The sequence below is a fragment of the Giraffa tippelskirchi genome, chromosome 13 (genome assembly GCF_054371585.1).
Source record: "Giraffa tippelskirchi isolate mGirTip1 chromosome 13, T2T-mGirTip1v1.2.pri, whole genome shotgun sequence".
NCBI lineage: Eukaryota > Metazoa > Chordata > Mammalia > Artiodactyla > Giraffidae > Giraffa > Giraffa tippelskirchi.
In genome coordinates, this window is record NC_137287.1 from 51,177,904 (window position 1) to 51,202,769 (window position 24,866).

The 24,866-nt window shown below is 44.3% G+C and overlaps 1 protein-coding gene and 1 long non-coding RNA gene across 2 annotated transcripts in view; one reads left to right on the forward strand and one right to left on the reverse strand.

Annotated features, from left to right (window-relative positions):
* Positions 1 to 1,150: 1,150 nt before the first annotated feature.
* Positions 1,151 to 10,265, reverse strand: NANP (N-acetylneuraminic acid phosphatase). The gene is made up of 2 exons (XM_081556453.1): positions 10,115 to 10,265; positions 1,151 to 3,016 (listed from the first exon to the last, which is right to left on the reverse strand). Exons 1-2 carry the CDS (start codon positions 10,202 to 10,204, stop codon positions 2,360 to 2,362), a joined length of 747 nt encoding a protein of 248 aa, XP_081412579.1. The 5' UTR covers positions 10,205 to 10,265; the 3' UTR covers positions 1,151 to 2,359.
* A 128-nt stretch (positions 10,266 to 10,393) lies between these two features.
* Positions 10,394 to 24,866, forward strand: part of LOC145532116 (uncharacterized) — a 52,966-nt gene continuing 38,493 nt past the window's right edge. The window contains exon 1 of the long non-coding RNA XR_014073002.1: positions 10,394 to 11,851. This is a non-coding gene — a long non-coding RNA (uncharacterized LOC145532116). The remainder of the gene's footprint in view (positions 11,852 to 24,866) is intronic.

A 24,866-nucleotide genomic window follows, 5' to 3' on the forward strand; every position in this document is an offset into this window, starting at 1 on the left:
AGAAACACAATTATGTCATTCCCCACCAGATCACTTTTGCTGAAGAACTGCTCACTTAGCAACCGAGGTGCCCACCTCTTGAGATCTGCTACCAGGAACTGGGAGCAATGAGCCTTCTCAGGGAGCATAATGAACTCAAGTGCCTGGACTGTCTCATGGGTGGGCTGAAGGACAAAGCCTCAGCACCACTCACCGCCCCCCCCCCCAGAAATCACACAACCATTTTCCTATCAACATCCTTCAACTTAACAATTTAAAACATCTACACTGCAACTGCAGATGGTGATTGCAGCCATGAAATTAAAAGACGCTTACTCCTTGGATGTAAAGTTATGACCAACCTAGACACCATATTAAAAAGCAGAGACATTACTCTGCCAACAAAGGTGCGTCTAGTCAAGGCTATGGTTTTCCCAGTGGTCGTGTATGGATGTGAGAGTTGGACTATAAAGAAAGCTGAGTGCTGAAGAATTGATGCTTTTCAACTGTGGTGTTGGAGAAGACTCGAGAGTCCCTTGGACTGCAAGGAGATCCAACCAGTCCATTCTAAAGGAGATCAGTCCCAGGTGTTCATTCGAAGGACTGATGTTGAAGCTGAAACTCCAATACTTTGACCACCTGATGTGAAGAGCTGACTCATTGGAAAAGACCCAGATGCTGGGAAAGATTGAGGGCAGGAGGAGAAGGGGACGACAGAGGATGAGATGGCTGGATGGCATCATCGACTTGATGGACATGGGTTTGGGTGGACTCCGGGAGTTGGTGATGGACAGGGAGGCCTGGCATGCTGTGGTTCATGGGGTCGCAGAGAGTCGGACACGACTGAGCGACTGAACTGAACTGAACACTGCAACTGAGGTCACATGGGCACCATACCTGAAGAGTTACACGCAAACATTCCCTGTTCACAGGTGTTCAGTTTCAAGCGACGACGCTCTTCACAGTCAAGGGCACAATCACATTTTAAAAAATTACGAGTGGGATGCACAAAAGGCACCTGTACAATGGCAGCGAACCCTGCCTTGGCGGAACACCTGAAGGAGCCATCGCTATATATATCCAAACAACTGAACAGTTTACATTAGTAGTTTCCTATACAAAAGTTAAAAAAAAAAAAAAGTACCCCACCAAAAAACAACCCAGATCAGTATTTCTTTTTTCCTTAATTAACCTTTTTATTCCAGGTATGGCTGGTGAAATCACGAGACTTTCTAGCATCCTGGTCTTGAGAAGTTTTTCAAGTTGTAGGATGCCTCACTTTGGACTTTTAATCAGTAAGCTCAAAGCAAACCCTGAAATGGATATAGAAATTTGTGAAACAATGACAGTTTCCAAAATTTGAAAAACAGGAGATTTAAGGCAGATGATAACACCAAAAAGAATCAGTAAAGTATTAAAATGGCACCCTGGAAATGGTTAAGAGTACAATCTAATCTTCTGTCAGTTTTCATCATATGGTGAAACTATCCTGTCAGGAGACAACAGATGAGACACAGCACAATTAGGACGCACCAAGGTGACCCCCTCCGATAAGCTCACAGAATGAGAACAGCCTGTGGGCCACTGACTGGCCCCTCAACCCCACTGCATTCCTGGGAAAAGACAGTACAGGTTATTTCCCCAAGAGGCAAAGACTAACAGGAACCTATACATTCACTCTGGAAAGATGGGAAAATGTAATGGAAAAGGAGCACTGTATGCTGAGTTTAACAGCTTTTTCACCGGAAGAATTTATTGGTCACCTACACACCATAGGAAAACTATCCCCTCCCCCCACAAAAAAGGCAGAAAAATTAGATTCATAAGAGAAGTATACATTCAAAGTAGGCAAAAATATGGTGCATGTTTTTAAAACAGAAAAATATGAAAATAATTTCACTATGAAATGCTTTGATTGGCATGTGACTTGGTACTTACTTCATATCAACCAGATCCAACTGCTCTAATAAACCTCTATTATATATGTTTCAGAATAGCGATTTTTTTTTAAATATCTATTTTTAAGCCAAAAACATAAAATCTGTATTTGTGCTTCCATGAACAAGTCATTCTCCTTGGTATCTTCAGAGATCCAAGATGCTAACAGATTAATAAAATAATTTTTTTTTTTTTCAAATCTCAAGCCACAGATTAACAAATATACTTCTTCAAAGTTTCCTGGATGACACTACTAAAAGTAACTTGTATTACTGTACTCTGGATTTTCAGATATAAATACCAGTCAATGGTTGGTTGGCCATTACACGACAACTGTAATTATCCTTAGAATTGGGTCACAGTATCGAGAATGACTTATCTTTTCTTAGTTGGAACCCTATAATTTGACCCTAAAATTCATAAGCATACTGTCTTCTGTGCTTTAAGCGGACACACTGACTTTGCAGTCTATGCTGTGTAAGAGGGCAGGTAGCTCTAGCACAGAAGAAACGATATAATGTGGCGTGGGGGATGACTTCAGGGGCACCGTCCCATTTTTATTTATCCAGACTGTAGCCTTCAGCCCTGCATTGAGGCCTCCTTGTATGTCGGTTTCCAGCGTGTCACCAACCATCACACAGTCCCCAGGCTGTACCCCGAGGAGGTCACAGGAGTAATAAAATATGGAAGGAGCTGGTTTCTCCTCCTCCTGCTCTCCACCCACAACAATAGCGTCAAAATAGGACTGACAGGCACAAGCCTCAATCTTCTCCCTCTGGGTCTGTCGTTCTCCATTTGTCAGTAAGAGAAGGCGGACCTCCTTTCGAAGTTCAGTGAGCATGGCTTTGACCTCTTCAGCTAGCGTCATGTGCTGTAAACGTGTAGATTTCCACAGGAAATAACATTCTTCAGCTAATTTCCTATTGGCTGCACCGCCTTTGGTTTCCTGTATTGCTTCTTCCCAGTGTGAAGTCCTGAGGTCACTAATGCACGTAGTTGAAGGATGAAAGCATTCCTTGCTGAGTTTAACTTGAACTTTGTTGCAGATGATTTCAGCCTCTTCTTCGTAATGGTATTTTGATTGTAAGAGCTTTATCACCTAAATAAAGGAAAATAACTCCGTCAACACACTTCATGTCTTCAATACCCATGTCCTCAGAAGCTGTGAGCCTATAAACCAAAAACAAAGACAGATTCTAACTCTACTCCTGACTTAGGGATGCTCTATTGCCACATCATTTCTGGTGGGAATTGGTCTTAATGTAAGAGCACCATGGGACTTCCCTGGTGGTCCAGTGGTTAAGAATCTGCCTGTCAACGCAGGGGACATGGGTTCAATCCCTGGTCCAGGAACTAAGATCCCACATGCTGTGGGGCAACAAGGCCCACGTACACCACAGCTCCTGAAGCCCATGCGCTCTAGAGCCTGTGCTCCGCAATGAGAAGCCCATGCGCCACACCTAGAGAGTAGCACCCACTCACTGCAACTGGTGAAAGCCCGCTCGCAGCCACGAAGACCCAACACAGTCAAAAACAAATAATTAAAAGTTCAAAAACAAACAAAAAAAACCACCAGAGTGAAGATTTCTCAACATTTCCAGACAACTCATTCACACACACACACACCCCACCCCCCGATTTCTTCTAAGGAGATTCTTTACATACAGAAAAATTCTTTACATATATAAAAATCCCTCATTTGTCAGTTTAAGTCACCTTTTATTCTGCTCATGAAGACATGAAAATAAAACTGTGCTTATATTTAGTAAAATATATAAAATTTCTAACAACCAATATTTAGACTCTTCCCAGATAGAAGGCTAGTTCACCTAACCTCTCCTCATCTATATCCATTTTATCTTTTGAAGGCCTAGGTTAACCACCATATAAAAGGGGACCCAATTCTGTACTTTTAAAAACATGCGTGTGTAGTTCCTATGGAATCAAGCATGTTCTGTGATTTCAGCAGTCTAATGACAGTGGTTCTTCCTAACTTACTTTTCCAGATAAAAAACTTTCAAGTAGTTCTGAATCCCTTATCATAATCCCTCTTAGGATCCCACAGCTCTTTACCTTGGCTTTTCATTATATGAGGTTCTTACCATGTGGCCTGTTTGCTAACATTTTCTAAGACTCCGATGTGGCAAGCATTATGCTCAAAGCTCACATATGTTATTTCCAGTCTCTTTTACAACTCCCCAAGGGAGCTCCCTTCTTGAGATGAGGGAAAGGAAGTTTAGAACCGATAACGAACTTGCGCCAGCTGAGATTGAAGCCCATACTTGCCTACCTCCACAGGCCACATGTGTACCTTCATACTATGTATTCAGCACTGGAGACTGGTCCCCTTGTTCTCATGACATTATCTGATGAGAACAATAATCATCACAAATGCTGGGTTGAGTGCCCTGAGAGTCACATGAAAAACTGGAAATAAATAGTAAGAAGCAACCCCAGGGTTGTTGGGTAAAGAAGGCAGAGAAAGGAACATTTAAAGCAAGGCATTTCCAAGCCTAAAGGTGGAGATGGGAGGAGGAGATCATTCTAGAAAGAAGGAACAGCACAAAGACACGGTACTTGGGATTCTGTGAACTGGGAAAGCTGGAAGCGGAGTTCAGCCACAGTGGAAACCGTGTGGGGGAGGGTGCTGGGTGAGGCTGGAGCAGTGCTACCAAATCCCCCAGGCACATCTCACTCCCATAGGTGCCAGCGGCCTCCTCCGCAAGGACCTGGGCTTCTCACCTAAGAGCTGTATCTCTCCACAAGGGCACCCAGGCATATAGGCTGGAGCCAGAGGATAGCCCGAGGAGTAGGTCTCAACCCGTAAAAAGCAGAAATTGGTGGGTAAATATCATAGCTTTCTTGCCCCTTTGGAGGGAGAGTGAAATATGTCTGCATGTGTCTCCTAGAGTCCCAAGCCATGTGCACTGTTACCTGCTCCTCAGCATGGTTTGTATTAGATTCTTTCCCTTTCCCATCTGACTCTACCATCCCCTGCAGTGCTTCCTGAGGTCACTTCCCAAGTGAATTACTTGCACTTGGGAGTGTAAATAATTCAATTACTTGAAGTCTCTGTACCGGGGACATCCGGGAAAAGTCGATCAGCCGCGGCACTTTTGGATCTTTGAGGATGAGTGCAATACACACGGTTGGGGCTAAAATTTTTCTGTTATTGAAGTAAAGCAGTCAAATAAGTGTTCCCTAAACTCTACAGGCAATAAATGATCTGCTATTCATGCCAGACACTCAGTTCACCTGCTGAAAAGGGGAAAGAGCTGAATAGACACCTTCTTCCTGTAATAGTTAAGAAAAGCCTTACTAGTCCAATGAAAATATACCCACCCTAAGAATTTTAGGTAAAGGCAAAACACTGAAATGTTTTGCTTTATAAAGTTAAATTTCAATGAGCCAATCAGGCCTTTTCGATCACCATCTTTTCTAGCAATGTCAAGTGACTTACTCCAGTGCTGTGAAGGTCACTGTACAGTTTTAGCAATGCTACTGCTACACAATAAAAGGACGCAGGCCTCGAGGACTCCACAGTACTCCTGATTCAACAGGAACCGCTCATTGTTCACTGGGTTAGAGCTCCCAGTAAAGACCCAGTTTCCTGTAAACCATAACTGGCAATTCATTAAATACAATCCTAGGATGTGAAAAAGCCAATCAGTTCACCTTAAAGGGAGATCCTCGCAGAGGCATGGCATATGGATCCCAAGTTTCACAACTGCTTCTCATTACATTCCCTGATTTACCTTTGCCACAATGACTAATTACATATTCATTTGGAATAACCAGGAGTATTTAAACAGTATTAGCATCTTTGGGGAAAAAAGTTTATCAGTCATTTTACATATTATTATTAGTTCAAACAGAAATAATATCTAAAATGAATCAGTCCACATTATTGGTGTAAACTCACCAAACATCTGCACTGAGAAAATGGAAGTTTTAATAGAACTAGACAGAGATGGAGAAAAAAGATCTCTACTTTAGAGGTGTGATGACATCTTGTGTAAGGGCCCGAAATCTTGTGTAAGGGCATCTTGTGCAGGCCTGAAAAGGGTTTTGAGGAGAATGAGCCCACTAGACACCTACAGGCCTGATGAAGGGAGAGATGGGAGATCAATATAAATTCAAACTCCATCTCCTTCAAGATAGAGGAAGGAGACATTCATCTCCTTAACTCTATTTAAGGTTATATCCCAACACATAGAAAGGAAACGCTGCACCACCTCCTGCTTTCCAGACCCAGAGTTCAAGTTAACACCATCAGTCCTACTGTGTGTGCTAAGTTGCTTCAGTTGTGTCTGACTCTTTGCAACCCCACAGACTGTAGCCTGTCAGGCTCCTCTGTCCGTGGGATTCTCTAGGTAAGAATACTGGAGTAGGTTGCCATTTCTCACTCCAGAGAGTACTAATGTTTCGCTATGATTTAAAAAGACTTTTTGAGGGCTAGTGTGGGAGCCATATAACACATATGATTAAGCTATGAAGTGGCTAAATTCAAAACAAAACTAATTTTAAAATACATGCTCACAAAACATGGTGGCTGCATACAGACTAACCAAGTCAACCCGTTTTCCTGTTATTTTTAGTTCAAGACTTTGTTCAAATATCATCTACTCCATGTGGCCTAACCTCACCAACCTATTTTGAAACTGCAATTCTTTCTCCCCTCCACTTTTTCTAACACATTTGTAAGTAAAAGCACTTTTATTATGTTCACTGTCATCCCCATTGGAAAGTAAACTCGAAAATGCAGGAATATTTTTTGCTTTGTTCTCTGAGAAACCCCAATTTTCTGGAGGCTTCCGCTTGAGTTGTTGTTTAGTCGATAAGTTGTGTCTGACTCTTTTGCGACCCCATGGACTATAAAGCTCTCCAGGTTCCTCTGTCCACAGGATTTCTGCTTGAGTGGTGACACTGAAAGATGGCCTGAAGTGGGTGGAAAAAAGTAGCTTTCCCAGATGACTAAAAAAAAAACTGTAATAAAGCTGATAGCCAATATTTTGTAATAACTGTAAATGGAAAGTAACCTTTAAAACCTGTATAAAAATTTTAAAAAGAGGTTGGAAAAAGAAAAAATATTAGAGCTGATATTTAGTCAGTACGGGCTTCGCTGCTGGCTCAGACAGTAAAGAATTCACCTGTAATGCAGGAGACCAAGGTTCCATTCCTGGGTCAGGAAGATCCCCTGGAGAAGGGAATGGCAACCCACTTTGGTATTCTTGCCTGGAGAATTCCATGGACAGAGAAGCCTGGTGGGGTCGCAGACAGTCAGACAGGACTGAGTGACTAACACACAAACACAGAGTACATGACTCCTTCTCCTCAAGCCCAAGGCAATGGCTGGACTTTTTCCCCTTCCTCCTTTCATAAGTCATTCAGAGTGACTCAGAAAGCTGGTATGTTACTTTTAACTAGGCCAGCATCTGTGGCTGTTGTATTCTTATGGGATAAAGCGATCCTAGATCCTTGTATAGTTAATCCTTGTATAGTTAATAGCATTTCATAGGATGTTTACAAAGGAAACAGAAAGAGAAACAAGTCTGGAAAACTGAACTTTTATCCTTCCATTCAACATTCACTCAACATTTACCATGTGTCAAACAAGATGAATATGACAGTTTGTCTCCTCTTTAGAAGCTCACTACTGGGACTTCCCTGGCAGTCCAGTGGTTAAGAAAGTGAGTTTCCAATGCAAGGCGCAAGTGTCCAATTCCTGGTCAGGGAACTAAGATCTTACATGCCTCACAGTGAGCACCCCACCCCCACCCCCAAAAGAGGAAACTCACTATTTAGTTGTGGGCATCTGAGTTGCCAAAACTAATTGTAGTATCCTTTGACAAGAACATTAAAAGACACATGAACAAAATACAGAGCTGATATAAGGGAGGGTGTAAAGACCAAGGAGAAATACAATCTGACTTGTTTTAAAAATTTTGCTGTGGTAGGAATGTGGAGGATGAAGCGGACACAGTAAGCCTGGAATCAAGTCCACAGCAACAGTCTAGATGAGCAACAAGTTTAGCTTTCACTAAGACAAGGGCATCGGGGATATGCAGGAGGGCACAGACTTAGAGACAGAGTGGACAGTGGTACAATTCTGGAACACTGGACTCTATGTACTTCTCATACATTACATTGAACCTAGCAGATAGGGTTTCTGAGAACTAATACCACTACTCAAAATATCACTATTGAAAGATCTGAGGGTTAGAGGGATTAAATAACTTGTTCGGGTGCTAGGTATGGAGGAAAACTGTGATTCAAACTCAACTGTCTCATTTTATGTATTTATTTATATTTACATTTTGGACAAACCACATGGCTTGTGGGATCCTAGTTCCCCGCCCAGGGATTGAGCCCCCGCCCTTGGCTGAAAGCACAGAGTCCTAACCACTGGGTTGCCAGGGAATTCCCTCAACTGCCTTGGCCTACAGCAAGAATTGTACTAAAACAAGGCTTTAATTACAACACATTGGACTTGGCCTGCCAAGAACACACAGGTAAATATGTACAGTCTGCAGGGAGATATTGGAGGCAATATATCAGGGGATGGGGCCACTGAGGTCAAGATCAAAGGCGTGAAGATGGAAAAGTCAGTCAATACTGTGTAATGCCTCAGTAAAGTCATTAAAAAAGACTTAAAATGTCCAGGAGTCTACCAATTTAGGAGGTGCCTAATGATTGCTTTTTTTTACTTAAAAAATGGACATATCTGCTTTCTTTTTTGCAAAAATTGTATAAAAAATTGTTAACATTTTTCCAATGCATATTTTGGAGAATCACTCTGCTAAACTGTTATACTGCTGCTACTGCTGCTAAGTCACTTCAGTTGTGTCCGACTCTGTGCGACCCTATAGACGGCAGTCCACCAGACTCCGCCGTCCCTAGGATTCTCCAGGCGAGAATACTGGAGTGGGTTGCCATTTCCTTCTCCAGTGCATGAAAGGGAAAAGTGAAAGTGAAGTCGGTCAGTCGTGTCTTAGCCACCCCATGGACTGTAGCCTACCAGGCTCCTCCGTCCAGGGATTTTCCAGGCAAGAGTACTGGAGTGGGGTGCCATTGCCTTCTCCAAACTGTTATACACATTAACTCAATTAATTCCCAAAAGTAGTCTTTTGAAGTTGGCCCTAGTGTTGTACTGTAACACAGATGAGAAATTCAGGCTTTACGTTGAATTATCTGCCCTGGATCTCAGAGTAAACTGTGGAGCTAAGATTCACAACCAAGAAATCTGCAAGCTGACTATATATGATTAAAGATTGATTATACTCTTACGGAGAATCCCAGGGATGGCGGAGCCTGGTGGGCTGCCGTCTATGGGGTCGCACAGAGTCGGACACGACTGAAGTGACTTGGCAGCAGCAGATACTCTTATGGAGAATAAGAGAATGTTAAATAAAGACATCTTTATTAAAAATAATAATAATAAACAAACAAACAAGCAAGAGTATTGGACAGATCCGAAAACGCACCAGGAGTGGAACGCACCAAGAAAGAGGAAGAAGAGGTTGAAGATCCAGGGAGACACAACTTAACTAACAAAGCATGAAGTGGGCGGGACACGAAGGGTCGGAAGATCAGGTTCCGAAAGTGGGCTTTTCAGATATGGTAATCCTCCGTTTTTCCCCTTAAAGCTGAATACAGAAAAACGCAAGCAAGGGTGGCTTCGGGTCTTGAAGGGAACGGAAAGGGCTGAAAGAGCATCAGTAGGTACGAGAAGCGGAGGGTGCCGCTCTTGAGCAAGACCTCGTGAAAGTAAAGCTGCTGAGGGTCACACTCACCGCGGGTATACCTGAGTGAAGCGCTCAGGCTCCAAGGTCCAACGCACACCGCGCCGGGGGCCCACACTCCCGCGGCCAGGCCGGGAGAGCTGGGTGCGCGCGCGTCCCTGCAGCTCCAAACCCGCCCCGGCAGGAAACCAGGCGCCCCGCGCGCGGCAGCCGCTTGGCGCGGCGGCAACCCTGCCCTCGTGGCAGTTCAGCGACACCCTTCCGGGAGCCCGCGCGCCGCGAGCGCCGTCCGCTCGCAGACGCCCCTCGCCCTCCGCGCGGGGCGGCCGGCACACGGCGCCTCCAGCGTGAGGGACCTCGACGTGCAGGGGGCCGACGGGGCAGTGCTAGGGACCCGAGGGGCGAGCGCGCGGGGCACGGAGCTCGCCGGAAGGAAGCGGGAGCCGGGACGTTACCTCCAACATGCCCTTCCGACTCGCGCCGGCCGTGTCGATGAGCGTGTTGTCCAGGTCGAAGAAGACCGCCCGCACTCGGCTCAGCCCCATGCCGCCGCCGTCACCGCCAGCGCGACGCGCAAACGAGCCACCGCCGCCACCGCGCGCGCCTGCGCGAACCTGGCCCGCGGACGAGGAAGGCGAGGGCGGAGCCGCGAGGCAGCCAGACCCTTCCGCACCGGCGCTGAACTCCCGCGATAGGTCTCCAGACCTGAGCCCTCCGGAACGCTGAGGTCCCGCGAGACCCAGGCATCGCGCGCTCTGAGGTGCGCGGAGGACTCCTTACCGTGGTACGGCTCTTCTGAGTGGGGCGTGTGCGGGAGGTCAGGAGCGCGGCTTCCCCGTTTGTGCCTGTCTCTGCTTAACTCGGAGAACTATCGGTAACCTCAGACATGCAGATGACACCACCTGTATGGCAGAAAGCAAAGAGGAACTGAAGAGCCTCTTGATGAAGGTTAAAGAGGAGAGTGAAAAAGTTGGCTTACAACAACATTCGGAAAACTAAGATCGTGGCATCCGATCGCATTACCGCATGACAAATAGATGGGGAAACAATGGAAACAGTGACAGACGTTATTTTCTTGGGTTCCAAAATCACTGCAGATGGTGACTGCAGCCATGAAATTAAAAGACGCTTGCTCCTTGGAAGAAAAGTTATGACCAAACTAGACAGCATATTAAAAAGCAGCGACATTGCTTTCCCAACAAAGATCCATCTAGTCAAGGCTATGGTTTTTCCAGTGGTCATGTATGGATGTGAGAGTTGGACTGTGAAGAAAGCTGAGCGCCGAAGAATTGATGCTTTTGAACTGTGATGTTGGAGAAGACTCTCAAGAGTCCCTTGGACTGCAAGGAGATCCAACCAGGCCATCCTAAAGGAGATCAGTCCTGGGTGTTTATTGGAAGGACTGATGTTGAAGCTGAAACTCCAATACTTTGGCCACCTGATGTGAAGAGCTGACTCAATGGAAAAGACCCTGATGCTGGGAAGGATTGGGGGCAGGAGGAGAAGGGGACGACAGAGGATGAGATGGCTGGATGGCATCACCGACTCAATGGACATGAGTTTGAGTAAACTCCGGGAGTTGGTGATGGACAGGGAGGCCTGGCGTGCTGCAGTCCATGGGGCCGCATAGTCTGACCTGAATGAGTGACTGAACTCTTTTTAACTCTTTTCTCATTTTGCCTTCCTTGGGTAAGGAGAACCTCGTGACTGTCTGGGGGAGGTTTAACCCCTTGTGGTGCGCGCTTACTTTCCGAGCTTGGTACATCCGGCCCGGTCGTAGGGTGACTCCCTTGCCGGATGGCAGGACCCGGATCAGAGTTGGGGGATGAGTTGGAAAGGTGTCACCTGATCTTGGAAGCCTCATTTGACGGCTTTCCTGAACACCGAAGGCTCTGTAGTGTCTGCCCGACGTTTTGTCCACTTTGGTGGCTTTTCCTGAAGCCTTGCATCTTCCAGTCGCTGGCTGCCTTCCACCTGGATGATTTTCTGGTATAGCCAGAGGCTGAGGGACCTAAAGAGTCTGTTAAACCTCCAGAAGGACAGTAACAATTGGTTGCTCTTTGCAGCTACTAGAATAAGGATCTTAGAACTGAGTTCTGAAGTCTTCTGTCTAAATTGTCTCTGTTGGATAACTTCGCCGAAATTTGGATTATGTGGTCGTCATCAGTGACAAGAACAGGGCCACAGATTTTGTGAGCAGAGTTGTTTTTAAGATTTTTTTTTTTTTTTTTTTTTTTGGCTGCTGGGAGCAGCAAGCAGGGATCTTAGTTCCCGAACCAGGGATCCACTTGCGCCCCCTGCAGTGGAAGCTCGGAGTCCTAACCACTGGGCCTACAGGGAAGTCTCCGGCTTTTTCCCCCTTTTTCTGGTGTTCATATAGTTTATTGACTTAGGCACAAATCCAGAGTCAGAGAAGGTACAGCAGTATACTGTATAATGTATCATCAATCCTCTTGACTTAATGCGTCAAGGGGTCGAGGTTTTTGACACGTTTCTGTTTGTGACAAGTACTCTAATAGCATTCCATGACCTGTCTAACTTGGGTGCTGAAAGGGAGGTGATGGCCAGGTACAGTAACCTGACAACTTGAGTTCTCGTAGTTAAATGCCTCCAGGCTTTAGGATGTTGCAGTTGATGTTTGTGAACCAGTGAATTTTCCTGTACTGTTTTAAGATGGTAAAATAGAAAGGCTCCTCATTATAAATGAGCCTCAGGATATCAGTACATTCCTTAACTGGTCAGCTTGACACATTTAACACTAGTAACTAGAAGATATTTTCATATTTGCAGGAAGCAAGGTCTGAAAAAGATTAGTAATTGTGAAACTTGATCAAGGAACACAAAGTGAAAACCAAACCATAATGCTTGTTTCTCCTGCAGCCTACAGAATGGTAAGTACCACTGGTGTGCAACTGCTGCTGGCCAACATTGATCCTGTCTTTTCTACCCTAGGGAAAGGTTTTCCCCAGGTCTGGAAAGCCTTTTCCAGACCCTTCCCACCCACTTCTCCTGAACAAGTTCATTACAACCCCATGACCTTGAAAGAGAGGCTTGGAACTTCCCTGGTGCTCCAGTGGTTAAGAATCCACCTTCCAATGCAGGGTGCATGGGTTTGATCCCTGGTCAGGGAACTAAGCTTCCCACATCTCAGGGGGCAACTAAGCCCAAGGGCCACAACTACTAAGCCTGCATGCTCTGGAGCCCTCAAGCCGCCATGAAAGATTTTGTGTGCCACAACAAAGACAAACAAATACTTTAAAAAAAGAGAGAGAGACTTTCCCTGTGGTTTAAAGGTTTTCTTCGAATGGGGGTATTGCTTAGTTAATAGGGGCAAGGTAGAAACAACCGGAAGGGAATCTCAGGCTCATCTACCATCATCAGGTATACCCACCTACCCAGCCTGATAAACTTAAATGAGCCATCCCTGCTGCCTTCTGTGGCCAACCCTTTAACTATTTACTAGATACCTGCCCCTAGTTAGGGACATCTTTCCAGCAGTTCTTTCCTTTTGTCTTTTGTATCCCATCTGTTGGATCCACCCCTGTCACTCACAGTTGTTCAGTTGCTCAGCTGTGCCCGACTATTTGCAACCCCATGAACTACAGCATGCCTGGCTTCCTTGTCCTTCACCATCTCCCAGGGTTTGCTCAAACTCATGTCCATTGAGTCGGTGATGCCAGCCAACCATCTCATCCTCTGTTGTCCCCTTCTCCTGCCTTCAATCTTTCCCAGCATCAGGGTCTTTTCTAATGAGTCAGCTTTTCACATCAGGTGGCCAAAATATTGGAGCTTCAGCATCAGTCCTTCCAATGAATATTCTGGACTGATTTCCTTTTGGATTGACAGGTTTGATCTCTTTGCAGTCCAAAGGACTCTCACGTGTCTTCTCCAACATCACAGTTCAAAAGCATCAGTTCTTCGACGCTCAGCTTTCTTTACAGACTCAGTGACTAGCTGATCTTGTGAGAATGAGTTATTATTCGGAAAGAGCAGAGTATGGCCCCTGGTCTGTGGAGGTGGTGATCTCTGGACATTCCTTTCTGGCTAATGCATAATGGACCCATTTGTATGTGTGGTTTTCTTCTTCCTGCCTAGGTTTACAGGTGAAGCATAGGGCTTCTTGTTTGAGGACTGTTAACAACAAGACAACAGCCCCCAAATGGAATTGCTTATGTCAACTTAAAGAATATTCACAAGCTGAAAGTTGAGAGTTATGTTTTAATTGGCCTGAAATTTTTAGGACTTCAAGCCTGGAAGGCAGCATCTCAAGTAACCCCAAGAGAACTGCTCTGAGGATGCAATGGGGCAGTTAGGACACATAGGAGTTTTGCAACAAAGAGCAGATAGTAGTGTTACTGAAAGTTGGGGTCTGGCTGCTCACCGCTCAAAAGCCAACGAAGAGGCAGGTTTGGTGGAAAGAAAAGTTTGCTTTATTTTGGATGCTGGGAAGTAGGAGTAAGGGGGATGGGAGGGGGGACTCCTGTCCAAAGGCTGACTCCCTGCCCCCCGCCCCCCTACCACTGACAGTCAGTGGGCAAGAGATTTAATACACAAAGGGATAGGGCTACATTCAGAAGTAGCACAGTCAGCTCTGACAGCTTGAAATTGGTCATTGGTGGTCTGATCAGTGTCATCTTGATTGTTTTATGTACAATTAATCTTTGGTTCCAGGGTTAGTTTGTTCCCATTTCCCTGAGGCCAGTTCTTGGGATTGTGGAAGCTTATGTCATGGCTACAGCCTGGTCATCATGTAGTTAACTTCTTCCACTTGGTGGGGGTTTCATTATCTATAAGACAGCTCACAGGATATGGCTCAGAATATTATCTATAGTCCTTTGTTAGGGAACCCACTGACTGAAACCACCTGCCCTGGCCAGGCACCATAATGACCACTTGCATGAGTTATCTTAAACAAGAGGTGTTGGTAAGGAATGTAAAACTAACAAGCTACCACCAGCCGGGACAGTTTGGGAAAAGTCAAAAGAAGAGAGGAGACTTAAGTCCATATGTCCTCTACCAATATCCCAGAACCCTTATCGCTGGAATCCATCTTGGCTGAGTGACGCGTGCACCACCAGGAAGGGCGCTGAGTCAGAGTAATTGGCCAGAGACAACCCAGAAACTAAACCCGTTACCATAAAACCTAAGACTGCAAGCCATGTGGCAGAGCACTTCTCCTGGGTTCCCTTATCCTGCTGTTGTCCACCCATGCACCCCTTTTCAGTAAAATCTCTTGCTTTGTTAGCCTATGTGTCTCTTTAGACTGTTCATTTCTGAGTGTTAGACAAGAACCCACTTTTTTTGGAGAGGGCCTGGAAGGAGTCCCTGTTTTCCTATAACAGTTGGAAGAGAGAGCCTGTCCATCACTGACTGCTTCCTCCTTGACATCTGTCTGCTTCCTCTTGCCATGTCTCTCCAGTTCCTTTTTCCTGCTCAGATCAGCCCAGAAAAGAGCAAAAGATTGAAGCACAGGCAAACATAACTGGGGAAAAAAATCAATGAGACAAAAGAGTGGAGGAATGTAATAGCATTCTCCATGTAGGCTGAGAACCCCCTCCTCTAGCTACTTTCCCTCCACCAATTCTTGTAGACCAATGCTATCCAATAGAACTTTATGCAGTGCTGGAAATAATCCTACTTGTGTGCTGTCCAATGCAATAGCACTAACTCCATGTGGCTATTGAGTACAAGCAATATAGTTATGCAACTGAGGAGCTGAAAAAATTTTATTATATTTAATTTTAATTAATTTACATTTAAGTAGCTGCCTGTGGCTGGTAGTTACCATATTACGCAGCACAGTCACCTGGTAGGGGTGGGATGACCACTACCACATAAAGCTGGTTTAGCCACCTCTTATAATGGTTCTTCAAGATGTGTCTGGAGGTTATGGTTAAGTGGTCTTTAGACTTCGGGTTTGCTTTTGTTTTTGTTTTATTTCAGAGACAAGAAATGAAACTTCCAGTTACCATCCTGATATCCAACAGATGGATATGAATAATTGTCCATTCTTCAATCTCAGGCAATTCTCAATTTGCACAATGGTCTCCTTTCCCCCTTGCAATGAATAAATACTCTTGAACTTTCCTTTCCCAATTATACCCTCTTTTCTTCCTTCTTCACTGAGTTCCCATGAGCATACCCATGTTGCATTGTCTCTTGTCCTTCAAAACATCTTATCTTGACCTCATTTGCCCCCATTTCTCTGCTGTTTATAGTAAGACTACTCCCGAAGAGTGGTCCATTTCCCTCCACCTGCTCAGTTTCTGTTTGTCCTTGGACCTACTCTGACTGGGCTTTGACCCCCTAGAATCATACTAAAACCTCATGTCACCAAACTCAGTGATCAGGTCCCAAATCTCACCGTGCTCACAGCAGTGTTTGATACGGCTGATCACACTGTCCTTGAAATATGTTTTCCTTTTGTTTCTAGTTCACTATCCATTCATTGAACGACTATTTATTGAAGGTTACTTGATAAAACTGGGAAAGACTGACATGGAAGGGGAGATTCTAGAGTGTCCTTCCAGATTCTGAGTTGTCTCTTCCTATCATTGATTTTTAACGTTTATAACTGTAATTCATGGAAAATTATAACAAAGTGGGGCTTCCCAGGTGGCTCAATGGTAAAGAACCCACCTGCTAATGCAGGAGAAGTAAGAGACTTGGATTTGATCCCTGGGTCAGGAAGATTCCCCTGAAGTAGGAAATGACAGCCCACTCCAGGATTCTTGCCTGGAAAATCCCACAGACAAAGGAGCCTGGCATGCTACAGTCCAGGGCGTTGCAAAGAGTCAGACACGACTTAGTGAGTAAGCAACAAATAGTTGTTTTAGTTTCAGGAGTATTACATAGTGATGTAACATTTGTATACATTGTGAAATGATCACCACTATAAGTCTAATATTCATCTGTCCCTATATAAATTAGTACAATATTAGTGACCAGATTCCTTATGCTGTATGTTACATTCTCGTGGCTTATTTATTTGATAATTGGAGGTTTGTGCCTCTTAATCCTTCATCCATTTTCCCCCACACCCCATTCTCTTGGGTTCTTTTCTTCCCCCATTATTTTCTATCTTTCTTCTTTGGCTGCAGTCTGCAGCTTGCAGGATCTTAGTTCCCTGACCAGGGATCAAACCTTGGTCCAAGGAAGTAGAAGCATGGAATCTTAACCTCTGGACTTCCAGGGAATTCCCCCACCATTATTTTCTTAGGGCCTAAACAGTCCCTGGCACACACAGTAGGTGCTCAATCAATATTGTGCTCCAAAAAATACCTTGGAGCCATTAACTTAATAAAGGGCATCAATGAAAAACTCACAGCTAACATCATGCTTTATAGTGGATAAAACTGCATGCTTTCCCCCTAAGATCAGGAAAAAGACAAATATATCTACTCTCACCACTTCTATTTAACATGTACTGGAAGTTCTGCTGCTGCTAAGTTGCTTCAGTCGTGTCCAACTCTGTGCGACTCCATAGATGGCAGCCCACCAGGCTCCCCTGTCCCTGGGATTCTCCAGGCAAGAACACTGGAGTGGGTTGCCATTTCCTTCTCCAATGCATGAAAGCGGAACATGAAAGTGAAATCGCTCAGTCGTGTCCGACTCGTAGCGACCCCATGGACTACAGCCTACCAGGCTCCTCAGTCCATGGGATTCTCCAGGAAAGAGTACCAGAGTGGGGTGCCATTGCCTTCTCCAACTGGAAGTTCTAGCCAGTGCAATTTGGCAAGAAAAATAAAAGTATTATCCAGATTAGAAAAAAGTAAAACTATCTCTTTTTGCAGAAAATATAATCTTATATATAGAAAACATTTCTTAAAAATTCACGAAAAAACTATTTGAACTAAAAATGAGTTTGGCAAGTTGCAGGACATATGACCAATATATAAAATCAATTTTATTTACTTGCAATGAGCAAACCAAAAATTATGAGAATGATTCCATTTATAGTAGCATCAAAAACAAAAGATACTTAGGAATAAATTTAACCCAGAATCACAAGAACTTTATTGAAATTATGAGATTTTGTCTAAAGGAATTAAAGAAAAACCCCATAAATAGGAAAACTCATGGTCAAGAACTGAAAAAATTTAATAGTCTTAAGATGGTGATTCTCCAAAAATTGATCTATAGATTCAGTTTAATTCCTTCAAAATTCTGACTGCCTTTTTTCTTTGCAGAAATAAACTAACCCTAAATTTTGTATGAAACTGTAAGATAACCCAAATAGCAAAAATAATCTTGAAAAAAGAAGAACAAAGTTGGAGAACTCAGACTTCCTGATTTCAAAATTCACTGGAAAGATGCTAATCAAAACTGTGTTGCTGGCATAAAGACAGATACACAGATCAATGGAGTAAAATTGAGAGTTCAGAAATAAAACTCATCCATCTATGGTCAATTGACTTCCAATAAAAGTGCCAAGATTATTCAATAGGGGAAACAATATTATTTTAAACAAATGTTCCCGGGGCAACTGAATACCCACATGCAAAAGAATAAATTTGGATTTCTAGCTCACACTAAAAGTTGTGGGAGGAAATTGTGCTGGAAACCCAATTTGTGTTAAGAATACACAGATCATGGGCTTCACTGGTGGCTCAGTGGTAAAGAATCTGCCTGCTAATCCAGGGTACACGGTTCAACCCCTGGTCTAGGAAGATCCCACATGCCACGGAGCAACTAAGCCTGGGCGCCACAACTATTGAGCCTGTGCTCAAGAACCTGGGAACCGCAACTACTGAAGCCCCTGGGGCCTAGCGCCTGTGCTCTACAACAAGAGAAGCCCCCCAACTGAGAAGCCTGTGCACCACAGCCACAGAGTAGCACCCAATCCCTGCAACTACAGAAAAGCCCAAGCAGAAAGGAAGAACGAGCATAGCCAAAAGTAAATAACATCTATTTATTTGTTTGTTTCTATAAAAATACACAGATCATGACCTGCTGAACAAGGAGGCACTAAAGGGGTTGGCAAGTAGCTCCCTCAGCATCCAGGTACCCATTCCGAGGACGTGAAAACCCCAAGGTCATTCTGATTGAAAGCACAGTTTCAATATACTCACATAAAGTAAATAAAGTTACAAGATTTATTGCTTACAAATCCCAGAAATGGGGGCAGGGACACAATGAGCTAGGGGAAGGGCAGTCCCCTACTTGAGCCAGAATTAGAGAGCCGGGTAGCCAGCACTGGTTACTTACAAACTGGTTGTGATGGAAGTAACAGACTTTTCTCTGGCTCAACTCTTAAGTGGTTATTTTAAATAATTTTCCCGGAAAAAGGAAAGCGGGAAATTGAAATATTACTTCATATGCAAATACAAAAATAATAGCAATAGTAAGTATTGGAAAGGATGAGGAGAAATTGGAATCCTAGTACACTGTTGGTGAGAAAGTTAAATGATACACCTATTGTGAAAAATACTTTGTTCCTCAAAAAGTTATAGTATTACTATAAACCCCAGCAATTCCACTATGTTTGTACCTAAGAGAAATGAAAACATGTTCCACACAAAATGTGCACATGAATGTTAATACTATCATTATTCATAATAGCCCCAAAGTGGAAACAACCTAAATGTCTATTAACTAATCCACAGATAGACAAAATGTGGTATATCTGCACAATGGGATATCATGCAACCAGTAAAAGAAATGAAATACTTATATATGCTCTAACACTGATGAACCTTGAAAATACCAAGTGAAAAAACTGGACAAAAAATGCTACATATTATACAATTTAATTTATAGAAAATGTCCAGAATAGGCAAATCCATAGAGACACAGAGCAGATTAGTGTTTGCTAAAGACTAGGGGCAAGGCAGAATAGGGAGTTGCTGCTTAATTGGTACAGGGTATCTTTTTGGTTGATATTTTCTGGAATTAGATAGTAATTATGGTTGTACAACATTGTGAATATACTAAAAAAAAAAACCCTTGGATTGTACACTTTAAAGTGATTATTAAAACTGGATTTTAAGTGGTACAAATTTTTGCTTCAATTAAAAAAGAAGAGAAGGAAAATGAATATGGCATAGAGAAGAAAACAGTTAAGGAGCCCAGCGTGTGGACCTGTCTCCATAGCTATGCTGAGATTAGATGGAGGACAGAGGAGGGGCACAGGTACCACAGGTTTACAATAGGAACCTTCATTCTGAGTGGTCTGTATGCTGCTACAATTTAGGAACTTGCTACTGATGAAAGAACACACATCTAGGGAATCAGTTGGTGGTCTTTGTCAAATAGCCCTTCACTATTTTATCTTTAATTTTTTTCTCGATAAAGCCACCAACAAGGAAACTAAACCCAGGATCATTAAAAGGCTGAGGTTGGCATTTCTGCCAATCATTCCAGTAAGGAACTACTTCGTGTCAAGTTGAGGCTTTGTTAAGACCCGAAACTTTGCCTTCGTGGGTCCATTTGGATCAGCTCGGACATTTGGTAGACCCTGTCTCGTTGGGTACATTCTCTGTCATGAGAGAGATTTGAGCAACTCCTGTAGGCATTACCACTCACAGTGGAGGAAGGAGGGCTTGCTATTGCTGTGTAACAACCCTCTCTTTAAATAAAAAATTCAAAAAAAAGATTTACTTATTTCTTGGTTGGCTGTGGTGGGTCTTCGTTGCTGTGTCAGGGCTTCCTCTAGTTGCAGCGAGCAGGGGCTACTCTTCATTGCGGTGTGTGGATTTCTCATTGCAGTGGCTTCTCTTGTTGTGGAACACAAGCTCTGGGCATTTGGGCTTCAGTAGTTGCAGGGCATGGGCTCAGTAGTTGTGCCTCTCTGGCTCTAGAGAGCTGGCTCAGCAGTAGTGGTGACACACAGGCTTAGTTGCCCGCGGCATGTGGGACCCTCCCGGACCAGGGATCGAACCAGTGTCCTTTGCATTGCAATGCAGATTCTTAACTACTGGACCACTAGGGAAGTCCCAACAGCCCACTCTTAAACTTCGTGGATCAAAACAACATTTTGTTTGCCCATAAGCCTGCAGTTTGGGAACTGCTCGATGGGGACAGCGCATCTCTGCGTTTGAGCCCCTCAGTCAGTTCAGTTCAGTTGCTCAGTCGTGTCCAACTCTTTGCAACCCCATGAACCGCAGCACGCCAGGCCTCCCTGTCCATCACCAACTCCCGGTGTCCACCCAAACCCATGTCCATCGAGTCAGTGATGCCATCCAACCATCTCATCCTCTGTCGTCCCCTTCTCCTCCTGCCCTCGATCTTTCCTAGCATCAGGGTCTTTTCAAATGAGTCAACTCTTTGCATCAGGTGACCAAAGTATTGGAGTTTGAGCTTCAATATCAGTCCTTCCAATGAACACCCAGGTCTAATCCCCTTTAGGATGGACTGGTTGGATCTCCCTGCAGTCCAAGGGACTCTCAAGAGTCTTCTCCAACACCACAGTTCAAAAGCATCAATTCTGCGGCGCTCAGCTTTCTTCACAGTCTAACTCTCACATCCAAACATGACCACTGGAAAAACCATAGCCTTGACTAGACAGACCTTCGTTGGCAAAGTAATGTCTCTGCTTTTTAATATGCTCTCTAGGTTGGTCATAACTTTCCTTCCAAGGAGTAAGCGTCTTTTAATTTCATGGCTGCAATCACCATCAGCAGTGAGTTTGGAGCCCAGAAAAATAAAGTCAGCCACTGTTTCCCCATCTGTTTGCCATGAAGTGATGGGACCGGATGCCATGATCCTAGTTTTCTGAATGTTGAGCTTTAAGCCAACTTTTTCACTCTCTCACTTTCATCAAGAGGCTCTTTAGTTCTTTTTCACTTTCTGCCATAAGGGTTGTATCATCTGCATATCTGAGGTTATTGATATTTCTCCCGGCAATCTTGATTCCAGCTTGTGCTTCCTCCAGCCCAGCGTTTCTCATGATGTACTCTGCGTATAAGTTAAATTAGCAGGGTGACAATATACAGCCTTGACATACTCCTTTTCCTATTTGGAACCAGTCTGTTGTTCCATGTCCAGTTCTAACTGTTGCTTCCTGACCTGCATACAGGTTTCTCAAGAGGCAGGTCAGGTGGTCTGGTATGCTCATCTCTTTCAGAATTTTCCACAGTTTATTGTGATCCATACAGTCAAAGGCTTTGACATAGTCAATAAAGCAGAAATAGATGTTTTTCTGGAACTCTCTTGCTTTTTCGATGATCCAGCGGATATTGGCAAATTGATCTCTGGTTCCTCTGCCTTTTCTAAAACCAGCTTGAACATCCGGAAGTTCATGGTTCACATATTCCTGAAGCCTGGCTTGGAGAATTTTAAGCATTGCTTTACTAGCGTGTGAGATGAGTGCAATTGTGCGGTAGTTTGAGCATTCTTTGACATTGCCTTTCTTTGAGATTGGAATGAAAACTGACCTTTTCCAGTCCTGTGGCCACTGCTGAGTTTTCCATATTTGCTGGCATATTGAATGCAGCACTTTCACAGCGTTATCTTTCAGGATTTGAAAGATCAGCTCAAAGGCTGGGGGCAGGAATTTTCTGAAGCCTTGCTCATTCACATGGCTACTGCTGCTGATATTGATGATGGGTGGTCAAGGCTGGATTTGTGGCCTTCGCATGTGACTGGTAACAGGATTCCCAGGTCAAGGATCCCAAATGGGCCAGTGAAAGCAATGTTGCCCTTTATGACCTATTCTTGGAAGTCACATAGCATCCTTCCACCACCTGGATGCAAAGTGAAGGAGCAAGAGAGACCCACCTCTTGATGGAGGAGAATCTATGTCCATTGAAAGAAGGGTATGCGGAGTGGATGGGACATGATAATGGAACAATGTTTGGAAAATACAATCCTTCCCTGAGGGCATGCGAGTTAGGTAGATTATTCCTACCAACTGCCCGTATCGTGGCGTGTGTGTGCTGTGTTTTTCCTTTAACTTACTCATATCCATGGCTCCCTGCTGTCTGGAGTCTGACCTTGGAAAAAGCCCCTTATCTCTCCATATTCTAAGCCATGGGACACCTTGGGAGAGAGTGTCAGGCTTTATTTAGCACTTTTTAATGAAATCTGCAGAGCTCCCAGGGTTATAAATCATGTGCCGAAAGTTTGGACTTTGTGCTTAATGGCAAAGCTAAGACGAAATGCCTTCCTCTTGGGTTTCCAGCACCTTATTAACTGGCTTAGAAATATTACCACTCAGCAGTTTTAAAGTTTTCTTTCTAATAACTCTTTCATCCTGTTAGTACATTTAATGGATCTATTCCCTTTTTTTTTCAGAATGTAGAAACCTAAGTTGTCTTTCTCTGATCACCCTGAAGTACTTACTTATTCCAAGAGTCTTTATAATTCTTTATTCCCATCAAGCAGCCTGCTCAGTCCCCTTCCTTTAGCCCACATGCCAAAGTTGTCACAAAGCTCAAGTAAGCTTGCATCACACACATGGCAGGGTCCTAGCAATGCTATTTATTTTTTTAGTTTTGGCCGCACTGGGTCTTCATTGTTTTTGTGCGGGCTTTCTCTAGTTGCAGTGAGCAGGGGCTAATCTTCGTTAAGGTGTGCAGGCTTCTCTTGCTGCAAAGCACAGGCTTTAGGTGCAAGGCCTTCAGTAGTTGCAGCATTTGCGGGCTCAGTAGTTGTGGCACAGGGGCTTAGTTGCTCCATGGCATGTGGAGTCTCCCTGGACCAGGGATAACACCTGTGTCCCCTGCACTGGCAGGTGTATTCTTACCCACTGTGCCACCAGGAAAGTCTAGCAGTCCTTATTAGTTAGAAATTAATCGGGCTGCAACTAACCAAACTCCTAGTAGCTATCGAATAGTGATTTGTCTGTTTCACATAAAAAATCCACAGATGATTCCTGCTTCTAGCAGTGATAGACTGGCTTATTGCTCAGCAACACTCTCACCAAGAACAACCAGAAAAGCTGCAGAAAATAATGAAATATGTCTGAGCTATCATAGAGCCAATGAGGCAGTGAGTACTTGAAGAGCCAGATCCCAGAGAGAAGGGAAGTACAGAGAGGGGAGTCCCACTAAATTAGTGCCACAGCCCTCAGAATGGAGCAGAGTCCTGAGGACAGATGCAGTTCTGGGCATTAAATTTGTAACTGTTAGAGGTCCTGGTGACCCCACGGGAGGAGTTGTGAGGAGGGGGTGGCCATGAAAGGACATTCAAAGAGCTTCAGGGCAGCGACTACGTACCAACCAGTAAAGCAGTATTTCAGGCTTCCCTGATGGCTCAGTGATAAAGAATCCTCCTGCAATGCAGGAGATGCAGAGGGCTCGGGTTCGATACCTGAGTCTGGAAGATCCCCTGGAGGAGGGCCTGGCAGCCCACTCCAGTATTCTTGCCTGGAGAATCCCATGGACTGAGGAGCCCAGTGGGCTACAGTCCATGGAGTCACAAAGAGTCAAACATGACTGAACACAGCACAGCACAAAGCAATGTTTCAAAAATTCAACTAGTACCAGTGAATCTAGGAAAAGTTAACTACCTACCATAAATCTCAGAGAGGCGAAACCATTTGTTAAATCCAGATATGTCAGAACATCGTTTTTATAACAGGTAACAAGTCCAACAAGTTTCTGTGTGGCTTTGATTAAATCAGGTGAAGATGAGAAAAGGTGCTGGAACTTTCTGTCGTGGAGAGTGTGATCAGAGGCTCAGGAAAGCACCAGACAACATCCCTGCCTCTTCATTCACTTTGTCCTTGGACAAATGTGTATTGTGACTGCTTCAAGGCTTGGTGATGTATTATACTTGACACTAAGAAAACCGAAGAGTTTCTCATACCTGGGTGTCTTCCCCTGTAAGCTGCTAGCCATTCCTTCCTCGGGCAGAAAAGCACCTGTGCTAGTGTATCTGTGAAACGTCAGGTTTCTGGCCCATAACAAGTTTAAGAGCGGCTGCTCGAATCCCCAGTCCACCTGTCCCCTGGGGAAATGGGACCCAGGTCTGGCAATCTGGAACCTGGGAACAGGTGCCGTGAAGGAGCAGGGCACTTAGTTGGATTGTGCTGGGAAGGGGGCCCTTGGGAGCTTTTCTCCTGTTTAAATTTGAGGCTGTGCTGAGGACCAATCTAACTGCACTCCTTCAATTACACTTTTATCTTTGAGAATAATTGCATTTCTAAAACAGACACATGCACTTTTGGGACTTTGAAAGAAGAAACACATCTCCACTTAAAACCAGTCTTCTCCCCCTACTTTTTTTTTAAAATATCTGTTTCACGCTGTTTTTACCTTTCCCATT